The sequence below is a fragment of the Chamaea fasciata genome, unplaced genomic scaffold, assembly GCF_029207755.1.
Source record: "Chamaea fasciata isolate MVZ Bird 193981 ecotype frontalis unplaced genomic scaffold, bChaFas1.0.hap1 SCAF_8, whole genome shotgun sequence".
In the NCBI taxonomy this organism is placed as follows: Eukaryota; Metazoa; Chordata; class Aves; order Passeriformes; family Sylviidae; genus Chamaea; species Chamaea fasciata.
Window position 1 is genome coordinate 16,093,788 of NW_027094093.1, and position 22,782 is coordinate 16,116,569.

Sequence of the window (22,782 nt, forward strand, 5' to 3'; positions counted from 1 at the left end):
TTTTTTTTTGGTTTTTTTTGTTTTTGTTTTTTTGTGTGTGTGTGTTTTTTTATTGTTTCTTTCTAAATTTGCACAAAAGAGGGAAATAAATCTGCAGTGTGATGATATTCACGCAGCTGAGGTCTCCACCTCCATATGACTATATGACTTTCACAGTTATTCAGTATGTCTATGATCATACTTATGCACTCATTTTCTCTAAGTAAGCTCTGAGGCAACACAGAAAGTGTCACAACGTCCTCTTTGGTAGCCATGAAATTATGACAGGCAGGTTATCACAGGACCCACTGTGGTTTATGTAATGATGGAACTGAATTGTAAAGTACTCAGTTCCTAAATAAAAGAATATACATATATTTTTAGTAGACTAAATTTTGATTTTTTTTTTTCCTGAACTGCAGTCTTTCCTATTGGACACTTGCATAACTTTATTTTTATGTGTCTGAGGTCTGTCTCATGCATTGTCTTTTTTAAAAGGAAAAAAGTTTGGGACAGTATTGTAACAGTATTTTCCCTCTTGCTGTATCGTGTTGATGCTCCTGCCATGGGACAAGCTCATTCTGGTCATCACTGTTTATTTTTAGAAATAACATTGTTCTTATCTCCAGAGGGATCTAAGTGTGTGGCAGATTCCCTTAATGATGAATCACAATACTGAACATTTTTTTAAGAGATGTTTTCAGTGTTCAGTGACCTGATCAATGTGTCCTTGCGTATGCCATTAGAAAAGCGATTTGTTATCATTTGTTGAACATTTACATTTTCAAACTCCCCACTTCCTTAACAGAAATAAATTATTTCCTAAAGCTAAAATTTAAGACTGCTTCTATTTTTTTTTTTAACTCAGTGTAAAGTATCACCTTTTACTCAAAACTTTTTTTTCAGCAAGTAGGTACAGTCTTAAATGCTGATTTCAACAGTGGCTAGAAATGGTGATTTTTAGCCACTTCCTGTAATGATGCAATACTGGTTCTGAGTGGACACCAGATTGTGTCCTTTTCTGAGTATTGTTAACCAAAGATGTTTCTTATGGGTATGTTCCAGAGCCCATTCTTGTCAGTAGAAAGATTCCTGGTGACTTAAGTGATTGCTGAGACCTGCTAGTATGTTACATTTAAAGAACCCTTCTGCCCTTACACAGCTATAACTGAGGCCATAACATGAAGTTTTTGAAATTAGTGAATTGATATACAAAGCGGAAGGAACTCAGAAATAAAATATGTCTTTGAAGGACTATTAAATAATAACTTCACCATGCTTGTAAGATGAGCGTGGTCCTAGTGTTTAATGAAAATTTAACAGCCATTAATGCTTGCAGCACCATTAGTAATGGACAAATGTTTTTCAGGTTAAATTAAAGTCAGAATATTTAAGACATACTGTGTGCCACTGATTATGGAAAGTCTAAGAATAATCCCGTCTATTCTACAACAGCTTTAACTGTAGAGAGTGATTCATTATAATGCAAGTTTTTTATCCCTCAGTGTCAATTTTGGTTTGAAGATGTGAGCGCAACAGTGATTAGAGTTGGCAACTACTCTGCAGAATGCAAAACAAGAGAAGCAATAGAGACTCTCTATAAGCAATTCAATAAATTTATTGAACCTGCAGTGCCTCAACAAGAAGAAAAACTTCAGCAGATTATGGACCTTGCTAGACAGTTATATGGTGAGGAGATATCTGGTAATGTACTGTGGGGACAGAAGGCAGTAACTTGGGATGGAAGTAAGCAGACTTCTAGACTTGTTCATTTAAGAAGAAAATCGGTGAATTTTTAAAAATAAATGTTGTTTTAAAGTATTGATTGGAAGAGGTGAAGGATTTCAGAACAAATATTTACAAAAAGTAAAAATATGAAAGTACTCAGCAGTCTGGTATTTACTTAATATTCTGTATACAGCCTGAGTTAACCTTGAAGTCAAAATGTCCTTGCAAAATTCATGAGTTTGGAGTTAAGATTTCATGGCTTAAGCTCTCTCATAACAGGCAAGCCTTTGAAGCCTGAGGCTATTATAATGATATACCTCAGTACTGAATTAATTTTTTACATTATAACTGTGAATAACTAGTAGGACTTGATTGCCAAATTTTTATTAGCAAATAATGTAGACTGCTATTTCGATACTGTATTTGCAAGTGTATTGATTTGGAACATTGTTGACGAAAAAAAGAAATTAAAAAAATTTCATATTTTGTTTTTTTTTCCTACTTGTAGTTTTTATATACTTTTAAAAATTATTTTGTCCAGCGATAAGGTGACAATCCAAATGTGCAGGGATTTTGTGTAGCCTATCAATTCAAGTAATAAAGCTAAAAAAATTTCAACAGTCAAACTGGGCTTTTAAATTCCTCTTAATTTAGTGGAAAGAATATTTAGAGTGCACAGATAATTTCTTTTTTCTTATCTCTCCTTTTTCATTTTTTTTAAGCCTTCTCAATATTTTAAGCATACCTATCTGCAGGAAAGGAGACGACAGAACGTATTTTTGACAAAAACTGATTAGGAACACCAGGGGAAAGAAGTTGTTTGATGTCCTTTAAGTCATTACGTGGGAAAAAGCTTCTCCATCCTGCCTTTGTTTTGTGTTTCTTATAACAGGGATCTAAGCACCTCCTAGTTTTATAATGTGGCAAAGAGTTTAGGGGACGCTATATGAGGTCAGCATCTTTTAAACTATTAGTGACCAGAGAGAAGGCCTGCAGAAACTATGAGGACTCATCTCAAGTAAGCTAGTATGAGCTGGGAAAGCACATTACTATGAATGACAGAATTCCTCCAGCAAAATAAATCACAGAAAAATGTGTTTATTGTAGTACCTTGGGGTAACGAGTTACACAGATTGGTGCATGGCTGTTTGAGGCATTTTGTTCTACTTTTGGGTTGTTTTGCCTTCATAGGTATTGAAGAAGGAAATAAGTATGTTGAAAAAACTGTATTAAAGTATGAAGAAATCATGAGTTCTGTTGATGGGTTGTGTAAATGTCTCAGAGAACTTAAGGAGATAAAGGTACGTTTTTTTAAACTGGAGAACGTATTGCATCTGCGTTGGTTTATCATGCTTAGTGTCTGAATCAGTGCTTTTAGCTGAGGATCATCTGTGAATCAACATGATTCATACAGTATCATCAGCATTAATTACTTCTTAATTGTTCACTTTTCTGTTACTTTAGGTAACAGAATTGTTAATGAATTGTAATGAATCATTGAAGTGCTACTTGTTTGGGCACAAAATATTTCTTGTAAGTTTTTTTTTTCTTTGCTTCTTTCAAAACTGTTACTCCTTTCAAGAAATCCTTAGGAGAAAATGTCGAATTTTCATTGATTATCTAGAAAAATCCTTTTTCGTTCCATACTTCTTCCTTTAATATTGTAATGTAGGTAACTGCCAGAGCTCCAAAACACCAAACAACTTCGGCTTGGTTCCCTCTTGGAAAAGACATCCTGAAAAACAAGTTGTGTTAAAGCCAAAGTAATTTGAGTTAGAAAAGCTTTGCTTTTACATAAATATTTAAGACAACAGAATTTTTAATTTCATGTTCTGATAAACTGCTGTAGGTGTAATTAAATGTAACATATTAACTGAGGAGGAATTATGGAAGGCAGGTGAAAGGGGTAGATAATTAAGACTCCATTCTCAAAGTAATATCTGAAAAATCTCCTGCATGCAGCAACAGCTGATGAGTTTATTCTTCTGTGAAGGTGGAAAAATTAAGATGCTTAAGTATCCTGCTTTTCTTGGTACTGAATACTGTTTCACGTTTCTTTGATGAAATTATACTATAAAACTGACAAACACTCAAATTGTCCATTAATACACTTTAAAGGAGTAGGAGATGCCAAAAGTATAAACGAATTCGAAAGGTCATCAGGTGAATGGAAAGAAGGTTTTGTCTTGCGCTGTGACCACAAGAAGCCTCAACATAAATGCCCATTCTCCTCCCCACTTGTGTATTTCATAAACATTATTGTGTGCAGGACAGTAGTCCCAGGTTCTGTCAGAAGAGGGCTTGAGCCTTTCATCTTTTCTAGAGCAACATTGCATGATCTTTTCAAGACAAGTGGAATTTCAAACTAATTTTACTACCTTTTTTTGACTAATTTCCATAAAATCGTTGAATTTTTTTTACAATACAGTTCTGCAACTATTTTAAATGGAAAGGGTTTTTCTTACATCCTGTCATATTCTGAGATTTTAAAACTAATATTCTTATTGAACACTTCCAGAATATATCAGTATTCAATGTCTGTATCTTATGAGGAATAAATAATTCAGCAAACTGTCTATACAGACATGTGCCATCTGTATGGAATGCCATAACTATAAATTGAGTTCCACTTCCTGTTATTTTTAAGGCATGATAAATCAAGGAGAAATGTATTGCATAATCTTTCCTAGTTTTACATGGCTGCTGAATGCCGGGAAAAAAAAATTTTTTCAAGTACAAAATTAAAGACTGCTTTTTCTTCCTAAAAGAATAAAAATAGACTGAAAAGATCACATGGAATTTTTCACTTGTTTATTGCTAGAATGGAAAATTAATAATGTAACACTTTCTTACAAGAAAATTAAGAGTATAACTTTTGGCTGGGCAGCTAAAGATATGGAAGACACCAAACTCTAACTATAAAGCTTTTTGCTTTCTTTATCTTGTGTCACTATTATGTTCTTTAAAATCTGTGGAATTCTTCCATGACAATTTTGAAGGATTTTTCAAGTCTTCATAAAATACATTATGGTTGTCCAGATTTCTGTTATGCTATGTTTTATGCTTAGACTACACTCGTCCCTTCCCATCTTTTAAAAAAAAAATGATTATAGAGACTCACAAATGTTTCTTTTCTCGCTAGAACTGTTTTCCTGCAATTCTGATTTTCTTTTCTGAATTTGTTTGTTCTCTTTTTTCTTATAACAGTGTTACTTAATCCTTTATTCTCCTGTACTGAGCCTGTGAATAAATTGGTTAATATTCCTCAGATTCTCAATTAGCCACTCAAATTCTTCAATCTTATACTGAAAAATTACAGTCTTCTATAGTTTCCCTGCCTCAGAAAAGATCCTGTCAGCTTCAAAAAATGTTGACATTGCTTGTCCGAGAATGAATTAATTGGGTTTTGCTCCTTTTTTTTTTTTTTTCTGCCATAAGCAATTTACACCTACGCTGATGACAGATTTTCACTTTGGTGTTTTCTGTTGTACAGAGCATAAGTCAGTGTGTGGCTAACAATTCCTACCTTCTATTGCATATAAACTTACTTAATTTTCTCTTCATGTGGCAGAAAGTTGATTTTTCTGAAGAGTTGATTTCTGTTAAAAAAGACGAAAGAAGTGGTCAAGAAGCATGTGAGACTGTTAAAGAAGTGGAGCAAAAGCAGCAGGTTAGTTCAGTTAATTGAGTTTTTAATAACTAGAACTCTTTCTTAAAAGGCTCTGTGCATTGCTGGAAAGGTCCTTTTTTTCAGTCTTAAAGCCTCCATTTGGATGGGTGTTATCAGTGTAGCCTTGGTCAATTGTTTTTCAGTTATTTTCAATTACCCCTTTCCTTTCTATCCAATCCACATATTCTTCCCTGTGAATTTTTATTTTTTAGCATTTTTACATGCCTATGTATCTCATTTTCTTTTCTAAAACTATTCCTTTCCTAACCTTTTACCAATTTTCCTTCGGTCCTATTGCCACAGTATTTTTAATGTAGAGGTCCTCTTTGTGACCGTTCCTCCTTCTTGAAAAAGAGAACTTCTTGAAATCTCTCCTTTAAAAATAAAACTTGAGGGAATATAGGAAGTAATAGTGCTGATAGTATTCCCAAAACCCTAGAGTTCCTATGATGCCTAGATACAAGTTAGGAAAATATTTGATTTATAAGTAATATTCTATGAGAGAAAACATAGCTGAGAATTTGGACTAAATAATGGTGGAAATGATGATTATTTGTTGAATCATTAAGGTCTTAATCGGGAAAAAAGTGGGATTTTAAAGCATTTTTCTTTCAGATGGCACCAGGTGAATTGCTTGTATATTCAGAAAGCATTGCTGAGAAGAGAAGCAATACTCTGTCTCCTAGAGGCACTAAACAAGTATGTGTTTTTCATATCAATTTACATTTAATCTGATTGATGGGCATCATTGTGTACTCTCAAGGGAATTCTACTCCTTAATTTGCTGTGTATTATAAGCGAGAACTATTGTTATATTGGTAAGCTTTGATTATATTTTCATTTACAGTCTTACCAAAAACCTGACAAAACAAGTACATTGATTCAGTTTAAAAACTGTGAGAGTAACAGGAAACAGAAAAGAAATGATGAAACACAACTGGGCTGTCAGCAGTTCAGCAGCACATCATGTCAAATATAATTTGCTTTCATATTGGTATGACACTATAGAAGAAATAACAGAACTCACCATCAAATAATCATTTTTATCCTCATCTCAAAGCACCGGAGTTCCATTTCAGTTGCCAATATTCTCTGCATCAGAGATCATAAATAATCAAAAGTAGGGATTGCATCTATGTTGAGTACAGTTCACAAAAGAGAAGACAAGACTGAGCATGCATTTGGAATGATAAAAATCAGACAAAAAATCCAGGCAAACATTTTTTATTCATGGATATACAATAAAAGAATATGAAGGTTTCCAAATAATCAATGAATAAATGAAATCTTAGAAATACAGGGAAAGCAAAGCCAGACCTATGTTTTATGAGATTAATTACTTTAGTTTAAAGAATAGTTTGAAGGCTTGGGATCCTGGACGCAAATGTAAATAATTTGCTATGTAAAATAATCTGATAAATTGGGTGGGTGGTAATATATTTAAGTCCTTAGATGGGTAGGATCCATTGGTAACAGATTGAGAAATATAAAAATTCCATCTTGCAAACTGATAACTTAGACAAATACTGAAAGATACTAAACAGTGATGTTTTGTAGAGAGTCAGCTAATATAATTCCCTTCAGTTCAACACAAAATGTGCTGTAATCTGCTGATGAGACAAAATGAAACCTAATTAATTTTCTTACCTTCCAAGTCAGTGGGAGTTTCAGCATTGACTTTGAGCCCAGATTGCACTCAAAATTTTGTGACCATTCCAAAGAGCGTCCCTCAGGAGAATCTCCTCAGCAGATGTCCATAGCTCTATTTTGCTCAGCCACAGCTTTGTCAGTCCTCCTCAGACTGAGTCTCAGCTGCCAAGGAGAGAAGTCAAGGGTATGCGAAACAGCAAATATCATATGAGGATTGTGGCAGCTATGATGCCTCTACCCTTTTCATCACTCCATACTTCACTTAAAGAAGTAGCAGTTTCATCTCACTAGAGCTTCGTTCAGTGGGCCAGCAATCTCTAATTTTGTCTGTACTTCTGCAAGCTACGTTCCCAGTATTAATTTGCTTCAAATATAACCCTCCTAAAAGTGCTAGACCTTCTCATGGCACATTGATCCTCCTGCTTTTTTGGTCCCATGCTGCCAAAGCCTATCTGGCAGCTCGCTCGCTCACAGCTCACCTGTCATTCTTTTCCACAGCATTTTCCCCGGGGTCATCTTCCATCTCTTCAGGGGTCAGGGTTCATCAGGGGATGCTTGTGGGGAAATATTTTTATACTAAACCTTGAACTTCATCTTATAACTGAATTGAATTGTTTAGCAATATAGACACAGTAAAATCCCAACCTTCTTCCAGTCATTTTTTCATAGATCTGGCATGAATCACATTGCTTTGAAATAACACATGTAATAACTTGGAAAAACATATATATTAGAACTAACACGTCTAAAGGACCAGGGCACATATGAGGTTCTATTATTTCTGGGTTTTTAAAAATTTTTGCACTAGTTGTTAGATTGTATTTAGAGCAGTAAAGCAAAAAGAAATCCAAAACAAATATACCACCACACTCTTGTACTGGATACTGCCAAAGAGATCTGTTTGGGAAAGCAATGAAATTCAGTGTATCACCCAATTTATGTGAGTGGGCAGTTTATAGGTGATGGAAACACTGCTTAGTAGATTACATATTTGTGCATACTCTGCAACGAGAGAGTAGCTTAAGAAAATGTAATGCAACATTTGCTGAGAGCCTTTGCACAAATGAAATCTGTCTGAATATATGAGTGCATTCATACAAAAATCAAGAGGCAGAGAAGTAATTAACAAAGCAGATAATGTCTTTGATGCTTTGTGGTTAAAATTAATGCACTTATGCCTCACCCAATTCTCTTTGAAACATGATGAGAAGGATTTATTTTTCCTGGATCCAAGGTAATATAAAAATAATTTTTACATTGCTTTGCTTTTAGTATTTGGGAGGATCTTGTAACAGCCGGTAAAATCTAAAAAAAAAAAAAAAAAGGAAATATAAAATATTCAGAAAATGTTATAGAAGTGTTGGCTTAATTATTTAACTCTTGAGCATTACTGAGAACTCTCTTTCTCAAAGAAACAAGTCCAGCAACTTGATTGTTAATATATTTTTATTGCTATGTAATTGTGTCCCACTTAGATGTAATTAGGCCACCTCCTCCTCCTCCTCCACCTTCCTCTTGCAAATGCTCATGTAAACAAGTTAAAGGAAATCCACAGGTTATCCTTTGTTTATGAAAAGGTACTTTTTTTTTTCATTGTTACTGGTATAATGGTTATAATAATATTTTCTAGAATCTATTTGAGCAGTTTGAAATTCCAGTAAGCTGCTGCAACATTTTCTGGCAAACTGTCTTTTGCCCCATTTCCTTCTGCCTCTCAGAATACATCTGGCATAATTAGAAGAAATATTGTTGCTAGATTTTGCATGACAAGGTGATGCATTAAATGATAACTCTCTTTGTTTTTCTTTTTCTTCTTTCCTTTCTCTTCTTTCCTCTCCTAGTTCAAGGAGAAGAATATATTGGCTGATATTTCAGTTATCTGTCCAGCTGGTGAGGATCTTTTTTCACAAGATACAGAACTGTCATCCTCAGCCAAAGAGGATAGTTTACAGACTGAATTCCTGGCAGAAGAAACACCCTCTGGAGATGAATACGAGTGTATATCACCTGATGATATCTCTTTGCCACCGCTTTCTGAGACACCAGAATCCAACCTCTTACATTCTGAAACAGAGCTAGAAGAGCAGTGCTGTTGTAGCTCTCATAGTCTGCATGTCAGTTCCTACAGCTTGCAAATGCAGAAAACCACTAGAACAGTAGAACTGATGGAAGCATCTGACGTCTTAACAAATTCTGCCTTTGCTGGTGCTGCAAATAATAGAATGGAAAACCCATCAGATCACTTTGAAAAATTTTGTATCTCTTTAACAGATTCTGGTCCCAAAGTCAGAGCAGTATCTCCTTTGACTTGTAGCTCGCAAGGAATATCTGAAACTAGCACTGCTTCCTGCCCTATAAAAGCCAAACCAGTACACAGCATGATGAGTGAAATGTGCAAAACACATTTACAACATCTTGAGCTTCATAAAAGCATGGCAGAAACACAAGAAAAATTGCATGCCTTGAATAACTGCACTAAACCCCAGGACAGGCTGCATGCTTTGCCTGATGCATTCTCAGGTTTCGTGTTTCAATCAGACGCTACCAGAAGCTGTCAGAGGCAGATGGTTACCCGAGAAGAGATTAAAAGTTCTTCAGAAAAGAACAGCATGGCCAGCCTAACTGGACAGGCGCCTAACTTCTCCCAGCTTCTGTCTAACAAAACCGTCATGGAAGGTTCTCCGGTAACTTTGGAAGTAGAAGTAACGGGATTCCCAGAGCCTACACTCACATGGTGGGTAGCTTGCAATGAGAAGTAGCAAATACACCTAGTAGTGAGCCACCACGAATCTCTTATAACCAAATCAATCAGTCTGTAGGCTAGAATAAATGGCTTGTATCCTTTCTATTCCACACTTCTGCATGATTTCCACATTCAGAATTGTTTTCAACAATTAACCAACTTGAAATAATCTCTCTGTACCAAATTTTATGAGAGTATCAAACTACTGCAAACATATACAATGTTTTTAAGAAAAAGCATCATATAGTTTTCATACTCTGGAATATGGCATTCAGTGCCTTCTTAATATCATTGCATGCTTCAGATTTACCATAAATAAATTCACTTGGGTTTTCCTAGCCTCTGGGCACTACATCTGGACAGACACATAGATGTGCATGCACACTGAAATATTTATATAGTCACTACATAGATGGGGACACATTTACACATGTGTGAAATTCAGGTGTTAAAACTAAGGTTACAGGTTAAAAAACCCGCCTAAATATCTACACTTAGAGAATCAGTTTTATATCCTATATTGGTGTGCATGGTCTACCTCTTACTTAATTGCTATGTGTCTATCTATTTAGATTACTTTATACTGGATTTGTGAGAAATACAGATGATGTAATATAAACATCTGAATTCTAAAAATTCCCTGCCAAAGGGAATAGGGACTGAAGGAGGGGCAAGATTTCAAGATTTTTTTCATAGCTCCATATGTTGTGGCATGTATTCCTCCAATTTTACCTCGTTTGTCTTTTCTCCACTAATTCCATTAGCCTCTCAAAATGGAGGCCTTTCTTTTAATGTATTAAAATTAAATATGCCTTTTACTGGAAAAAACTGATGTTAATATTATGATTACACATTTAAAGAATTAAACTGTAAGTTTTCGTTAAACTGAAATTTTTTCGGTGGCACTGAGAAAAATACTGGACACTGCAACCTTGGTGCTATACTGCGTTGGTATCAATAAAATTACCTTGTTTTAAATACCAGTGTTGTACAGATTGAGGATTATTATTGGTGAAAAAAGATATCCATTTTATTGTAAGAACACATTAATTTAGCTTAAAAATATATACACTATCGATAGATTGTCTTTCAAAAAGATAGCATTCTACTGAAATAATTTTGCAAATTAGAAATTCATGAAAACAGAAAAAAATATGGTTTTTAATTAAAAATTCACCAATAATGTGTATTTTGTACTGGTGTAGAAATTTCTTTGGATATAGATGTGGAAAAATACTTTCATGTGTGTGTCAGGTTAAATGTATGTAGCCTGTGCTGAAACGTCACGGGGCAAGGAGAGAGAGAATTTTCTCAAATTTCCATTTTTAAATCAGGAGTCAATACCAATATATGGTGACAGATCCTCAAGTGTTAGAATATGACACCAGTTTGCTGAAGTAACTCCTGATGCATTGTTCTATCCCATTTGATGATGTGAGCTAAATAAATGTTAAGTGGGCTGGGATGGAGGAAGGTTCTTGGCTGTCTTTTATACTGAAGAAACAAGTTTAGAAAGTTTATTTGTTGATCCTTTAGAACCTATTCATGAGCTGGATGTAGATGGACTTAAGACCTTATTATCAAAAATGTCTCAGCACAAAACCAAGGGCCCAGGCCCTCATGTCACCTCTCTAATACTGCAGTGAGAGAGTTGTAACTTGTCTGTTGAAAACCATTTTCAGAACCCCATTTTTTACTGTTACAAATATATTATCCAGTAATTTGCATTGTTTAACTGTTCATGCATATTGACAGACTAAGTTTTAAACTGAGAAATGAGAGCACAGTAGTTCTCTGTCTCTTGCTGTTACTGTAGTGTTACAGAGATTATCTGCATTTGCTAAGTTCTGTGTGGCATGCGGTGATAAAACTCTGACTTGAAAACTGACTCTCTGCTTCAGGTACAAGAAGGGCCAGAAACTGACTGCAGATGAGCACTTAAAGCTTTTACAAAAGGAGACAAAGCATACTTTGTTCATTCAGAAGGTGTGTGATAAAGATGCTGGCCTCTATGTTGTTCGGGCTAAAAATTTGAACGGCACTATCTCCTCAAGTGCCATTCTTCACGTGCAAGGTAACAGGCCACCTATGGCAAGAATAGACTGGATAATGCTGTGTGTCATCTATATTAGTGTCTCACTAATGTACTGGCTATTCACAAAATAAGTACAATATTGACTGCACCAGACTTAATTATCACGTTGTTGAATTTATTTTCTTACACTGCATTTTCACAATATGTACCAAACTACTTTTTATGGCAAAATGGATACATTGCTTGTTTCTTTATTGCCAGTATTATGTGTTCATTCTACTTTCTCACAGTGATGTTGAGATAAAAACTTAGAAAGATTTTTGTAGAGTCTGAGGCTGAGTTTTGCTTTCTAAAAATGAAGGCATTCCAAGGCACTGCAGACAGTTTTAATGGTTACAGGTTTCAAATGTCAATTTAGAGCCAGGTAGAGTGTTCAGATTGCTGTATACTTTAGGATATGTCTTCCCTTGGGATGGGGTTGGAATATTTTTAAAACATAGAATGTATTTTTTCCAGCCACATGTTTGCTTGTATGCTTACAAAAATTATTTTTAGGATAAAGCTTCTTAGTAAAGGTATCATACCATTCATGACTGAACTAACATAGATCAGATTTAAATCTGTCTCAGCCCAGTATATTGTCTCCACAAAGGAAAGCTGCAATAGTTCCAACAGATTTGTGATTGTGCTACAGACCTGACCCAGAACCATCAGAATTTGTGTAAGTGGCATCTAGCACACCATAGAACACAGGTTTACAAACTGAAACATTCCAACACTCCGCTCTGCTTAAATAGATGTCTGTGATACTTTCTCCGCCTTCTTACAAAGTTAAAGATGCAAATACTTCTAATAATCCTCTAAATTGTTAATATAAGACAAGAAAATTAATAATTTATGAGATGAGCATTTGTGCATGTTTAAAATTTTTAACATGCTGATTTCAAACAGAATCAAGCAAATTGGGGAAATATTAAAATTTTCAAAAAAGTGTATTCAAATTTTTTTTAAGAAGAGAAGTAAATCAGACAGAATTATCCTTTAACTTCAAAGCACTAAATCCAAACCAATACTTTGTTCACCTAGAGTCTGTGTTTCCTTCTTGACAAGACAACCACAAATATATTTTTTATTAAAGTTCTAATTTGCTTAACTACTACATAACAATGATGTAAGTGTGCCAGTGGAAGAATGAATTTATAAATCCTGAAGTATAACTTCATTCTTTAGCCTCACTATTTGTTGTATCTTTACAGTAAAAAGAGTTGACAAACAGCTACATGATTTTTCCTGCATCTTTTGATTACCAGCTTTCGTGTTTCAGTTGCATTGCGGTGGAAAGTTTTTAAAGAGGAAATATTTACCTTCTCTTGCATAATTTTCTGGAATGAAGTAAACTCTGTAGCATGCTATGAAAAGAATATATACTGTAATTGCCGAGGGTCAGATATTTTGGCCCAGTGACTGCAACTTTTGGCCCAGTGACTGCAAAAATTCCTGTAACTTTGGAAGTTCTCATAACCTCACAGCAGTGAGAGGGAGCAGGAGGAGAAAGTGCTGAACAGATGGGGGAACACAGTAAGTTCTAACTGACTTGGTATTACCCTTAATGAACCACTTTCTAAGTTCAGTCAGCTCCCAGAAATGTAGATTCATAAGAATTTTCTCAGGTATTTATTTCACTTGTTTTCCTGCAGTGTATTTTCCTTTTCACAATAAAGGTAATTTAGATCTTAATAAATCATTGTAGAAGTATGTAATACTTTTGTTTGTTTGTTTGTTTGTTTGTTTGTTAAAACTTTCCATTGAGAATTTGGACATTTCTGTAAATTTTAGATAAAAGTTGATTTTGTGAGTATAGTATTGCATCTACTTTCAATCAGGAATAGCTTTAAATGCACAGCTTTTAATGGGTGTGTGGATATCAGCCACAATTTTAATTGCTGCAAGAAACAAGATTTTTAAAAGAGTCATTAGAGATACTGGATTCACAGTAGGGTTCTGAAAATCTCATGGTGTTAATGTTTTGCTTTGTAAACAAAGACATAATCAACACTGGTTACTGCTGTGCTGGCAGACTGGATTTAAATACCCTTTATTTAAGGACTCAAATGAGTCCTTAAAAAAACCAGCTGGAAAATTCCAGCTGTGTTCTGTTTAGATAATCTTTAAAAAAGGAAACAAAAAGGAGTGACAGTGATGTAGTCTCATCATGCACTAGTATATATTTCAAGAAAAAAAACACTCATCCTGTTGCAGCAATAATCTTAACATAATGCTTCCCACTCTCATGGGATTTTTTAAAATAGTTTATAAAATGCATGCTTTACTTCCCCTTCTTTTAACCATACTGTGGAGAAGTGAATACATATGTGCATTTTGTACAGTTCTGCTTCTTTCTTGGTTTACCAAGCTGATTTTCCCTCATTGCAGTCAGAGTTGAGCCTATAGTTACTTCAGGATCCCCAAATGTTTACATCTTCCCGGTGGCTCCCTTATAGAGAAGATTTAAGCCTCAGTCCCACCACTCTTACAAGAAAGACATTAGGCATATAACTACCTATGCTCCCTTCCTGCTTCCCCATATGCAGACACCCTTTAAGAAAATGTTGAAAGATACTGCCTGACTACAAGTTGTGGAGTCATGTGAAGGGGTGTTTACAAAAGGCACCTAAATTTGGAGGGGGAAAGGAATTAATTATTTTAATTTTTCAAGAGAAGCAGCCTGTCTGAGGTCGCAGGTTTGAGTCAATAGGCAGAGGGAGGATGAGTCATTACCCAGATTGAATCAGATGTGGCTGGAGCTGCAATGGAGAAGGTGAGTTCCTCTCAAATGACTGGTAAGGTATGTTTACTTCTTCACCTTTCTCTGGAGACTTTTCTAGGGTAAAGGAATAATTTTTGTGTGTGTATTATCATCTGTGGTCCAGAGGAACTGTCTTGAAAAATTACTGCCAAGACTTTAAAGAGGTTAAACTTGGTATTCAAGGAGATTGGAGCTTTGGGTTATGGCTTTTTTCAGATCAGTTGGGTCATGAGACCCACTTAATATTCCTAATAAAGGAATCCTTCTGTTTGTGTTAGGAGCTTGACTGAGACAAAATCTCAAAACAATAAAGTGCAGTGTTGATTTAGAGTAATGCTGAGCAAATCCAAACTCTCTGAGACGCATGGTGGGAATCTAGCCTAGCCTAAATTCATAGAGAAGACAGGGGAAGTTTATAAAATTGCTAATATCACATTTCAAGTCACCAGAGACTGGAAATTACATGCCTAGAGTAAATAGATTAAGACTAACTGTGAAGCAATTTAATTGAAAAACTGGCTGTTAAAACCAATTTGGCTTGACCTGCACACAGGTGTGTGAGAGAGATTTTAGGCAGGGGTGAGGGCTGTATAATAGACAGATGAAGGTGAACTTTTCTCCAGTAGTCTTTGCATTGCTCCAGGCTGATGATTTTTCTGTGCTTATTCACCAGTTTGCGGCATAACTCTACTGGTTCCTAGAGATAACTCAGAATACTTAATAGTTGACCAAATTATGGTCTGAAGCTGTGAGAGTGGTATTTCAGTACCACTGGCTGTCTGATTATTTTTTTTCCACAATGGAGGAACAGATCTGTTATTTCTAACCTTGGTGGATGTCCAGCCAATCATGGCATGTCCAGCCAATAAATAATTTGCAATTAACAAGTTGTCTTCTGAGTTTTTGTTGAAATCATGGGAAAAATGTTGGTGAAAAATAACCATCCATTCTATTTTGAAGGTTGCTGTCAGATGATAAAATCTTCTACACCATACTTTGTTAAGGTCAAGCCTGTGCCTGAAAGAGTTGCAGGAACTGTCACTTCATGGTTTTGTTTGCACATACTTTTCCCTTTGCTCTCTAGAAACTGAACATTTCAGTTTTTGTTCTGCTGCCTTACTGATATAAAGTCAAGATATGGTCTGATCGTTATCACTGTCACTATTCCACTCAGATTTTTTTATTTTTTTTTAATGGTAAAAATCATTCTGGTATGAGATGCAACATGACTTCACAAGGTAATCCAAACTACACAAGTAATGGAATCCAGCCAAAATTATCCCAAGGGGTGGCTGAAGCCCACTTTATGTTTTCCGCTGGAATACAAGCTAATCATGTTCTGTTTCTGACCTATTGCTAACTGTCTTCAAAGAGTAGGCAGGGATGTAAACTTGGTTCTCTTGCTTGAAGTGAAGCTGGAGATCTCAAATTTCTGGGCTTCAGGTGCATGAAATGCAGTGGAGATGGCAGCTTGCACATGCTAACCTTCAACAGCTAAGGACTGAGTGGTTTGAGCTGCTCTGGCTGGCTAATATGGAGGTCACACAAGGTTAGCACAAATAGGGGAGAGTACAACTTACATTCTTCTGCTTTGCATTGGTGCCTCAGTCCTGAAGTACACAGGAAGAATAGAAAAGCAGCTAAACTTAAAAGCTTTTTGCAACTTAGAGCTCACCTAAGAAGTGAATTTATTGATACAGTGGTTAAAATGTCTGCCTCGTGATGCCAGCAGGCCCAGACTGGGCACCTGTGAGAGATAAGATGATTTTTGTTTCATATAGCATAAAGGAAAAAAAATTGTCCTTAAATAGTGGAGCAATGCTGGCATGGCAGTTCCAAACTCTGTCATCTAACACACATTTCAGTAATTTTCTATTTCAGAGAAGGCCAGTGATAACTTTTGTTAAATATTTTGGAAATGTGGTATAATTTATATTAAAGAGGAAGAAGGATGCATTCTTTATGTGATAGAGATGCAAAAAATGCATTTTTATTGTCGAATGCCTTTGTGTGTTCTTCTTGTGTTCACATCTTCTGTGTTATACTCTCTGTGTCAAGAATGCTTAGTCTGAATTTTAAGCTTGTCTTCTCTTTTTACTGTAATCTCATAGGTAGAATATAAGTGGAACCTCAGGTGGTAGTACAGTGATTCAGTAAATGCAGCTTTACAACTCATTAAGTTACAAGTCACAGAAAGCAATGCTTTTATTCAGTACAAACTGATGCTCATGATCAAAGTTTCTTCAGTTTTGATGGGTTAATTTGTATTGATCAGTCCTTGTAGTGGTTTAGGTGTCATCTGTCCTTCCACAGTTGGCATGAGGCAGGCACAAAATCAATCTCATGTGCTTTGGGTATTGCTATAGAAAAGCAATTACTTGCCCATTCTTCATCTGAACCAAACTTGTACTGGACGATGTGGTAGTACATGGTTTCAGTATTTATGATGGCCAAAATAATGTTATGGTCAAAACTGTAGAGAGGCCTGTTTCTGTCCTTCATATTTGTTGCAAATATCAATTTTTAAAATCTTTTCAATAACTTGAAAAAAACCAAAACTTAAATAATGGGGAGGGGGAGGGGGGGGAGACAGTGAAGAAAGCGTGATGTACAACAATGCACCAAATGATAAAATTTGCTTTTATGACTTTGTAACTTTAAATTTGTGTGGAATAATTAATTTTCTGCCTTCACTGAAGCAATAATTCACACAGACTTGCCTAATACCTTTCCAAACAATATGATTCTTTAGCACTTCCATGGAACTAATGTCACTATGCTGATGCATGAAATTCTTGGGTGCTTAATGTCCATGTTTTCCAACAAATGTTATATTAGATAGATAAATGATATATGTCAACTAAATGTCTTGCAAACAAGTTATCCTGAGTTCCAGGCATCAGTAAAGGCTCTCTTTGTCTTTCAATGTGATGAACTTTATGAGAACAGATTATTTGCTTCAGTTGCTTTAATTGTGTCTTTTAAAACACAGTGAATATTGATTTGATTTTTGTTTTTAAGTACAAGGAAAACAGCCAAATTTCATACAAAAGTTTGGACCTATAACTCTGCAAGAAGGAGAAGATTTAATCCTGCATTGCACCATACATGGAAAGCCCAAACCACATGTCTGCTGGACAAAGGATGATATCCAAGTGGTATCTGGAGATATCAGCGTATGTTCTAATATTCTTGAAATCTTTTTGGGGAGAAAGGTAATTTATGTTGTTTTATGCTACTAATTATCCCCTGTGTGCATTCTCTTGTCTTACAGATTGAGAAATTAGGAGATACCTACTACCTTTTAAAAAGAAATGTAGTCCTTGCTGATACTGGGAAATATATCTGTGTTGCCAGCAATGAAATTGGAAAGGCACACTGTTCTGCTTTCGTGACAGTGATAGGTGATTCGTCCTGCCAGCTGCATGCTTTTTGGCACCCTCTTGCCTTACTACATGAGCAACTTGTTTCCACTAATGTATATTTTTTGTTTCAGAGAAAAATAAACCCCCCAAAACTTCCCGTGTAACTCAGGCTAAACCAGAATGGGAAGATGATTACTTTTCAGAAGAAGTGAATGTCACCACAGTGGAGCTAGCACAAGCTCAGGACACACCATGTGAGAGAGGTGAAAGACCAGTGGCTAAATGTACTTCAGTAAGGTAATTTTCATCTTACTCCATCCTACAACTTGTACTACTGCAACAACTGTAAGGACCTTAATTTACAAAGCACACATCAAACACTCTTCCTAATCCATGAATTTTAGGGCAACGTACATTATGTGCATAGTATGTGACTCCCTTTTCCACTTAATACTTCATCCATCAAAAGATATGTAATTTTTAGAACAAAGAACTTGTAATACATTAGAAAATTGAGCCTGTGCAAGGTATTTGCAGTTATTGAAATGTTTTTTTGAAATCTAGGCATCCTAATCTAGATATTAATATAAGATTGAAGAACTTAAAACACAAAGTAATCCAGAAGTTCAAAATGCTGGAGCTATGTGAAGTTTACTGAACAGAATATATAAGCGAGGTTTTCTGCAAGGCAAGTCTTATTGTGAAGAATAAGTAGCAATCCTAATAAGACAGGAACTGTCATTGTTCATTAATCGATTAAAGATAACCATACTTCCCACTGTGCAATTTCAGATTAAATAAATGAGATACGTGACCTCACTAATCCCTGTGACTTTTAGCACAGGATGAAATCTCACTTCATAAATTTATACTCTGATAAAAAACAAAGAGCATTTTTGTCTTTAAATTTCTGAGGTTTGTCTATATAGTTGTAGCGCAACATGTAAACATAAAGGAAAGTTTTTGCATGTGTTGATTCAAAAGCTTTGTCCTTTTACTTGTGAGCTGCCTGCACACTTTGGGTTATGGCCAGCTGACAAAGCATTGATCACACATATTTTGTTCAGGGTTTTTTTTCCATGTTGCTGTGATCTGGCAGGTATTCATAAGTTAAAAATGACATGCAAGACCATCATAATTTTACTTTAGTCACATAGATAATTCAGTATGATTAAAACATGTAGACCATATAGAAAGGTTAGATTATCCTAGTTTTTTTCTTGTCTTCTGTTGTTTATAGCTGAAGCGTCTTGTCAGTAAGATGAGATTTAGAATATTTTATGTTCTCTCTGTAATCACGGTTTATTTGATCTCTAATCTTTTATTTTCACAAGGCCACAAAGAACTGTCTGTGCCACCATTAAAAATATGGGCAATATTAACTGACCTTTTTTAAACAGGTTTAAAGAGAAACTCTGGTTTCAAGGAGTGCATCTTGAACTTGAGAGGCCATGACAGATTAATTTCAGTTTAAGACATGATCCCATTCTTCTGCCTGATGCAGTGGAACAGAAGATGGACTGAACTGCAAGATGCCTGATTCCTGAGCATGTTTGTGTTGTTTGCTGTGTCCATTGGTAGATATTGGCCATGGGTGAGAAGCAGATGAATTTTGGGTGCTATCCAATATATATCTAGATTCAAATTTGTATTTTGTTTCTTAACAAATAAATCATTATTAAAATTGACCTGTGCATAGCCTTTATTAGACAGTGATTTATCATTTCTTTTGGCTTTGCTCCGGATTGTTGGACAAATCTAACAGAAGGTGATGATGGAGAAAAGAAACATTCTCCTTAAATTGCAGATCTCCTTGGTGCCCACTAGTGCCCACTATTGTATTCTTCTACAAATTCCATCAGTGGTATTAGTTCCATCAATAGGTCTTCCCACTAGCTATAGAATAGAAGAGAGAATAATATAGAGAATTAGGATTTAAAACAAAGTGATTTTATAACTACAGAATTCTTCAGTTTATTAAATAGAGTGTTAGTTGTCATATTTCTAACAGCTTTGTGACATTTTTCAGAGGCCAGCCACCAAAAGGAGTGGTTACTTACATTAGCAAACCTTGTCCAATGCTTGTTTAGTAGAAGGAATGTCTTCAGGGAAGAGAAAGTCTCTCTCTAAGTCAGCGTAATGGAGAAGTCTTCCACTGCAATGCTTCTGCTTTCACAACTAGGTTAGTGTGATAATACAGTCCATTTCCAATTGGTGCCTGCCATTGCAGTTCAAAGGAGTAGACTGTGAAGTGATACTCGTGCTTGCTTCAAAGCACATTTTTAGTTTAGCCAAAGACTCTTCAACAACAGAATTCCTTAAGAACTGTAGTGTCTATTCAGAGTATTAAAAAAACCCTGAATTGGAATTGAATCTTTTGGATTGTAGGCCAGTCATTAGCATGATGAATCTTTATCTCCACCACTTGAATTCAGAGTTTAGGTGTGTTTTTCAATTTATTGCAAAGCTTCTTGTAGAGAAAGATAAGGACTTTTGAAGTGTCATCCATTTGCAGCATTGAAAAAGGTAGTTAAGGAAAAGCTCCATTTTGGATGGTTGTTTGGCTGCCATAACAGTAAACAAAACAGTCGCCCTTGCAAGTAACAGTTCTTGAACTTGTTCCATCTGATTCAGATTTTGAAAGTCTTTCTTTTGAAAATTTTGTGAAATGACTCACACTTCTCAGACTTCTGCTTCAGTGCACTCTCAATGGCTTGGTCAACACCACAGGTACTCACAGATTCCACATGTACTGTGCAATTCCAACATTCTGTTATTCTGTATATGCACATTGATTAGATCTACTCTGGTTTTGCATGCCACTGCAATGCACTCACACTTCTCACAGGCAGCAGATAGGGATTTAAGCAGTGCAGCATTTTTGGGCTTCATCCAAGTAGATGTCATCTGTGCAAAATTGGCACTGAAATAACATTTAAGAATTACTTAAACCATAATATTAAAACATTAGACATTTTTCTCCATCAAGATGCAGGTTGTATAGCAGAAACTTAATTTTATCTCCAAGTTAAAGTACAGGCAGAGAGAGGAAATGAGCTGGAAAAAAAATATCATGTACATGTCTTCACCTGATCACATAAATCACTTGCTTGACGTTATGGAAAAGTCAGTGGCATCCTGCCCATGGAGGAGTCACAAGGCTATGTATATGTGCACATAAATATAGTAGCTGCAGACTGAGGTACTTGCTCTGCATATTTACCTGGTATCTCTCATGGATTTTTCTAAAACAGAATGAAGTGTCAAACATCTTATGGATCCTATGCAATTACCTTTCCCAACTAGGCCCCTCGTTTGCATGCATTATTTAGATTTAGAGATGTCACAGAAAACAGTGTGTTTCTAGCTGTACTCACATTCAGAGGACTGAAGAAGTACATATCAGATGTGAATCCCTTTCTTCCCCCCAAATTATAAACCCCCAAAAATTAATGTTCTTTTCTCAGCTGGAACCTTTTAGTATGGCATATATGATTTCCTATTTAGAAATTCATTCTGTAAAAATCAAAGTGTAGAATTCAGTGCTTGCTAATCTTGGATGCTCATCAGATTTAAAGTATTGGGTTCTTTTTGCTATTCCTCGATTGTTAGACTATGAGAAAAAAAGTATTTGAGGGTTTTTCCTCTTGATTCACAAAACATAACTCAGGAAAAAAGTCTTAATGTTTCTTTAAATAATACATGGGACAAACCAGAAAACTGTGCATTTGTTCTTACTTAGACTTTTCTTACAAAATAGTAGAAAGTGGTGTTTATAAATAAATAAAAATCTATCAGCCTTCTTTCGCCAATGAGTAACACAGCTATTGCTCTAAATGTTCCCAGAGAATGGATCCATTATGAAAAATGGTAAGTGTGTTTGTTTCTTTTCATTTTACAAATCATGGATGTCCATAGATTTATTAAAAGGTTTCCAAAATTGATAAAAATATGTATGTATCAAATGCTAAGCACTGTCTCAATGTTAGATAAAGCTTGTCCCCAGTACAATGATGTTAATTACTGTTTTGTGGAAGGAAATGGAACACTTAATAAGCATATTCTTTACTAAGAGGACAGGTTTTGTTAGGAGGGCTTGATCTCTGGAGTGAAGTACTGAGAAGGTGAATGTTTTTCTTCCTTGTTCCATATATGTAAATGTGCGAGGATGATACACAGACAAATAGTATGTAAGGAAAAGTTGTCAAAAGTGACATCTGTAAATCTCCTTAGGTATTTCAAAGGAGATAAATGACTCCTACCAACATGGAGTCAGTGAATAGGAACACTGATAATGTGCAATTTCCAGTAAGTTGTTCCCATATGAAACAGATACAGTAATTTCAAAACTCGCTTAATGCCTTAGTGCAGTTTTCTACTTTGGAAGCAAATGACAGTGCATTCTTCAGTAACGATTTTTTGCAAACAGATTTTAGTTTGCATAGAAAAAGATTCATGTCTCTTGCATATTCAAATACAGTGGCTCAGATAAGAATCCTAAGCACCTGAAAAGGCAGCAACCTTTCAAAAGCCAGCTGCAGCAGACAAACGTAGATATTCTTGTGCATATAATTCAACTTATAGCCCCTATTTAAGGTTCTAAAGTTTTTGTTACAAAGTACTGTTTGTAGTATTCGCATGGAAAGGGAAGCTGATAAGGGTGATGGAAAATGGGATTTGATTTTATGTCATAATATAGGGGTTTAATAGTTTAGAAATTTTAGTTATTTCTAAGTTTAAAGAAAGCAGGTGGGAGAAGGGAAAGTGATTTTTTTCCTAAAGTATACTTGGAAAACTGGAAAGTCA

General features: G+C 35.4%; 1 protein-coding gene and 1 long non-coding RNA gene across 11 annotated transcripts in view; one reads left to right on the top strand and one right to left on the bottom strand.

Moving 5' to 3' along the window:
- CCDC141 (coiled-coil domain containing 141) overlaps nucleotides 1-19,653 on the top strand; it is a 66,787-nt gene extending 47,134 nt beyond the window's left edge. For 2 of the 9 annotated variants that reach the window (XM_066189841.1, XM_066189842.1), the window contains exons 21-26: nucleotides 1,485-1,668; nucleotides 2,899-3,008; nucleotides 5,279-5,377; nucleotides 5,993-6,076; nucleotides 8,869-9,761; nucleotides 11,672-13,565. In XM_066189841.1, coding sequence (XP_066045938.1) covers nucleotides 1,485-1,668; nucleotides 2,899-3,008; nucleotides 5,279-5,377; nucleotides 5,993-6,076; nucleotides 8,869-9,761; nucleotides 11,672-11,936 — 1,635 coding nt within the window. In that variant the 3' untranslated portion in view covers nucleotides 11,937-13,565. Of the gene's footprint in view, nucleotides 1-1,484; nucleotides 1,669-2,898; nucleotides 3,009-5,278; nucleotides 5,378-5,992; nucleotides 6,077-8,868; nucleotides 9,762-11,671; nucleotides 13,566-17,632; nucleotides 17,788-17,885; nucleotides 18,016-18,107; nucleotides 18,274-19,376 lie in introns of those variants that run through there. The other 7 variants (XM_066189843.1, XM_066189844.1, XM_066189850.1 and 4 more) reach the window with 6 other exon arrangements.
- On the bottom strand, nucleotides 1,578-7,223 carry LOC136293270 (uncharacterized). 2 transcript variants are annotated; one of them, XR_010722117.1, is made up of 4 exons: nucleotides 7,025-7,223; nucleotides 6,405-6,510; nucleotides 5,256-5,306; nucleotides 1,578-3,442 (listed from the first exon to the last, which is right to left on the bottom strand). It is a non-coding gene; the product is annotated as an uncharacterized lncRNA (long non-coding RNA). The 2 variants fall into 2 exon arrangements; XR_010722116.1 differs by having other exon boundaries at nucleotides 6,405-6,469; nucleotides 7,025-7,220.
- Nucleotides 19,654-22,782: the final 3,129 nt, after the last annotated feature.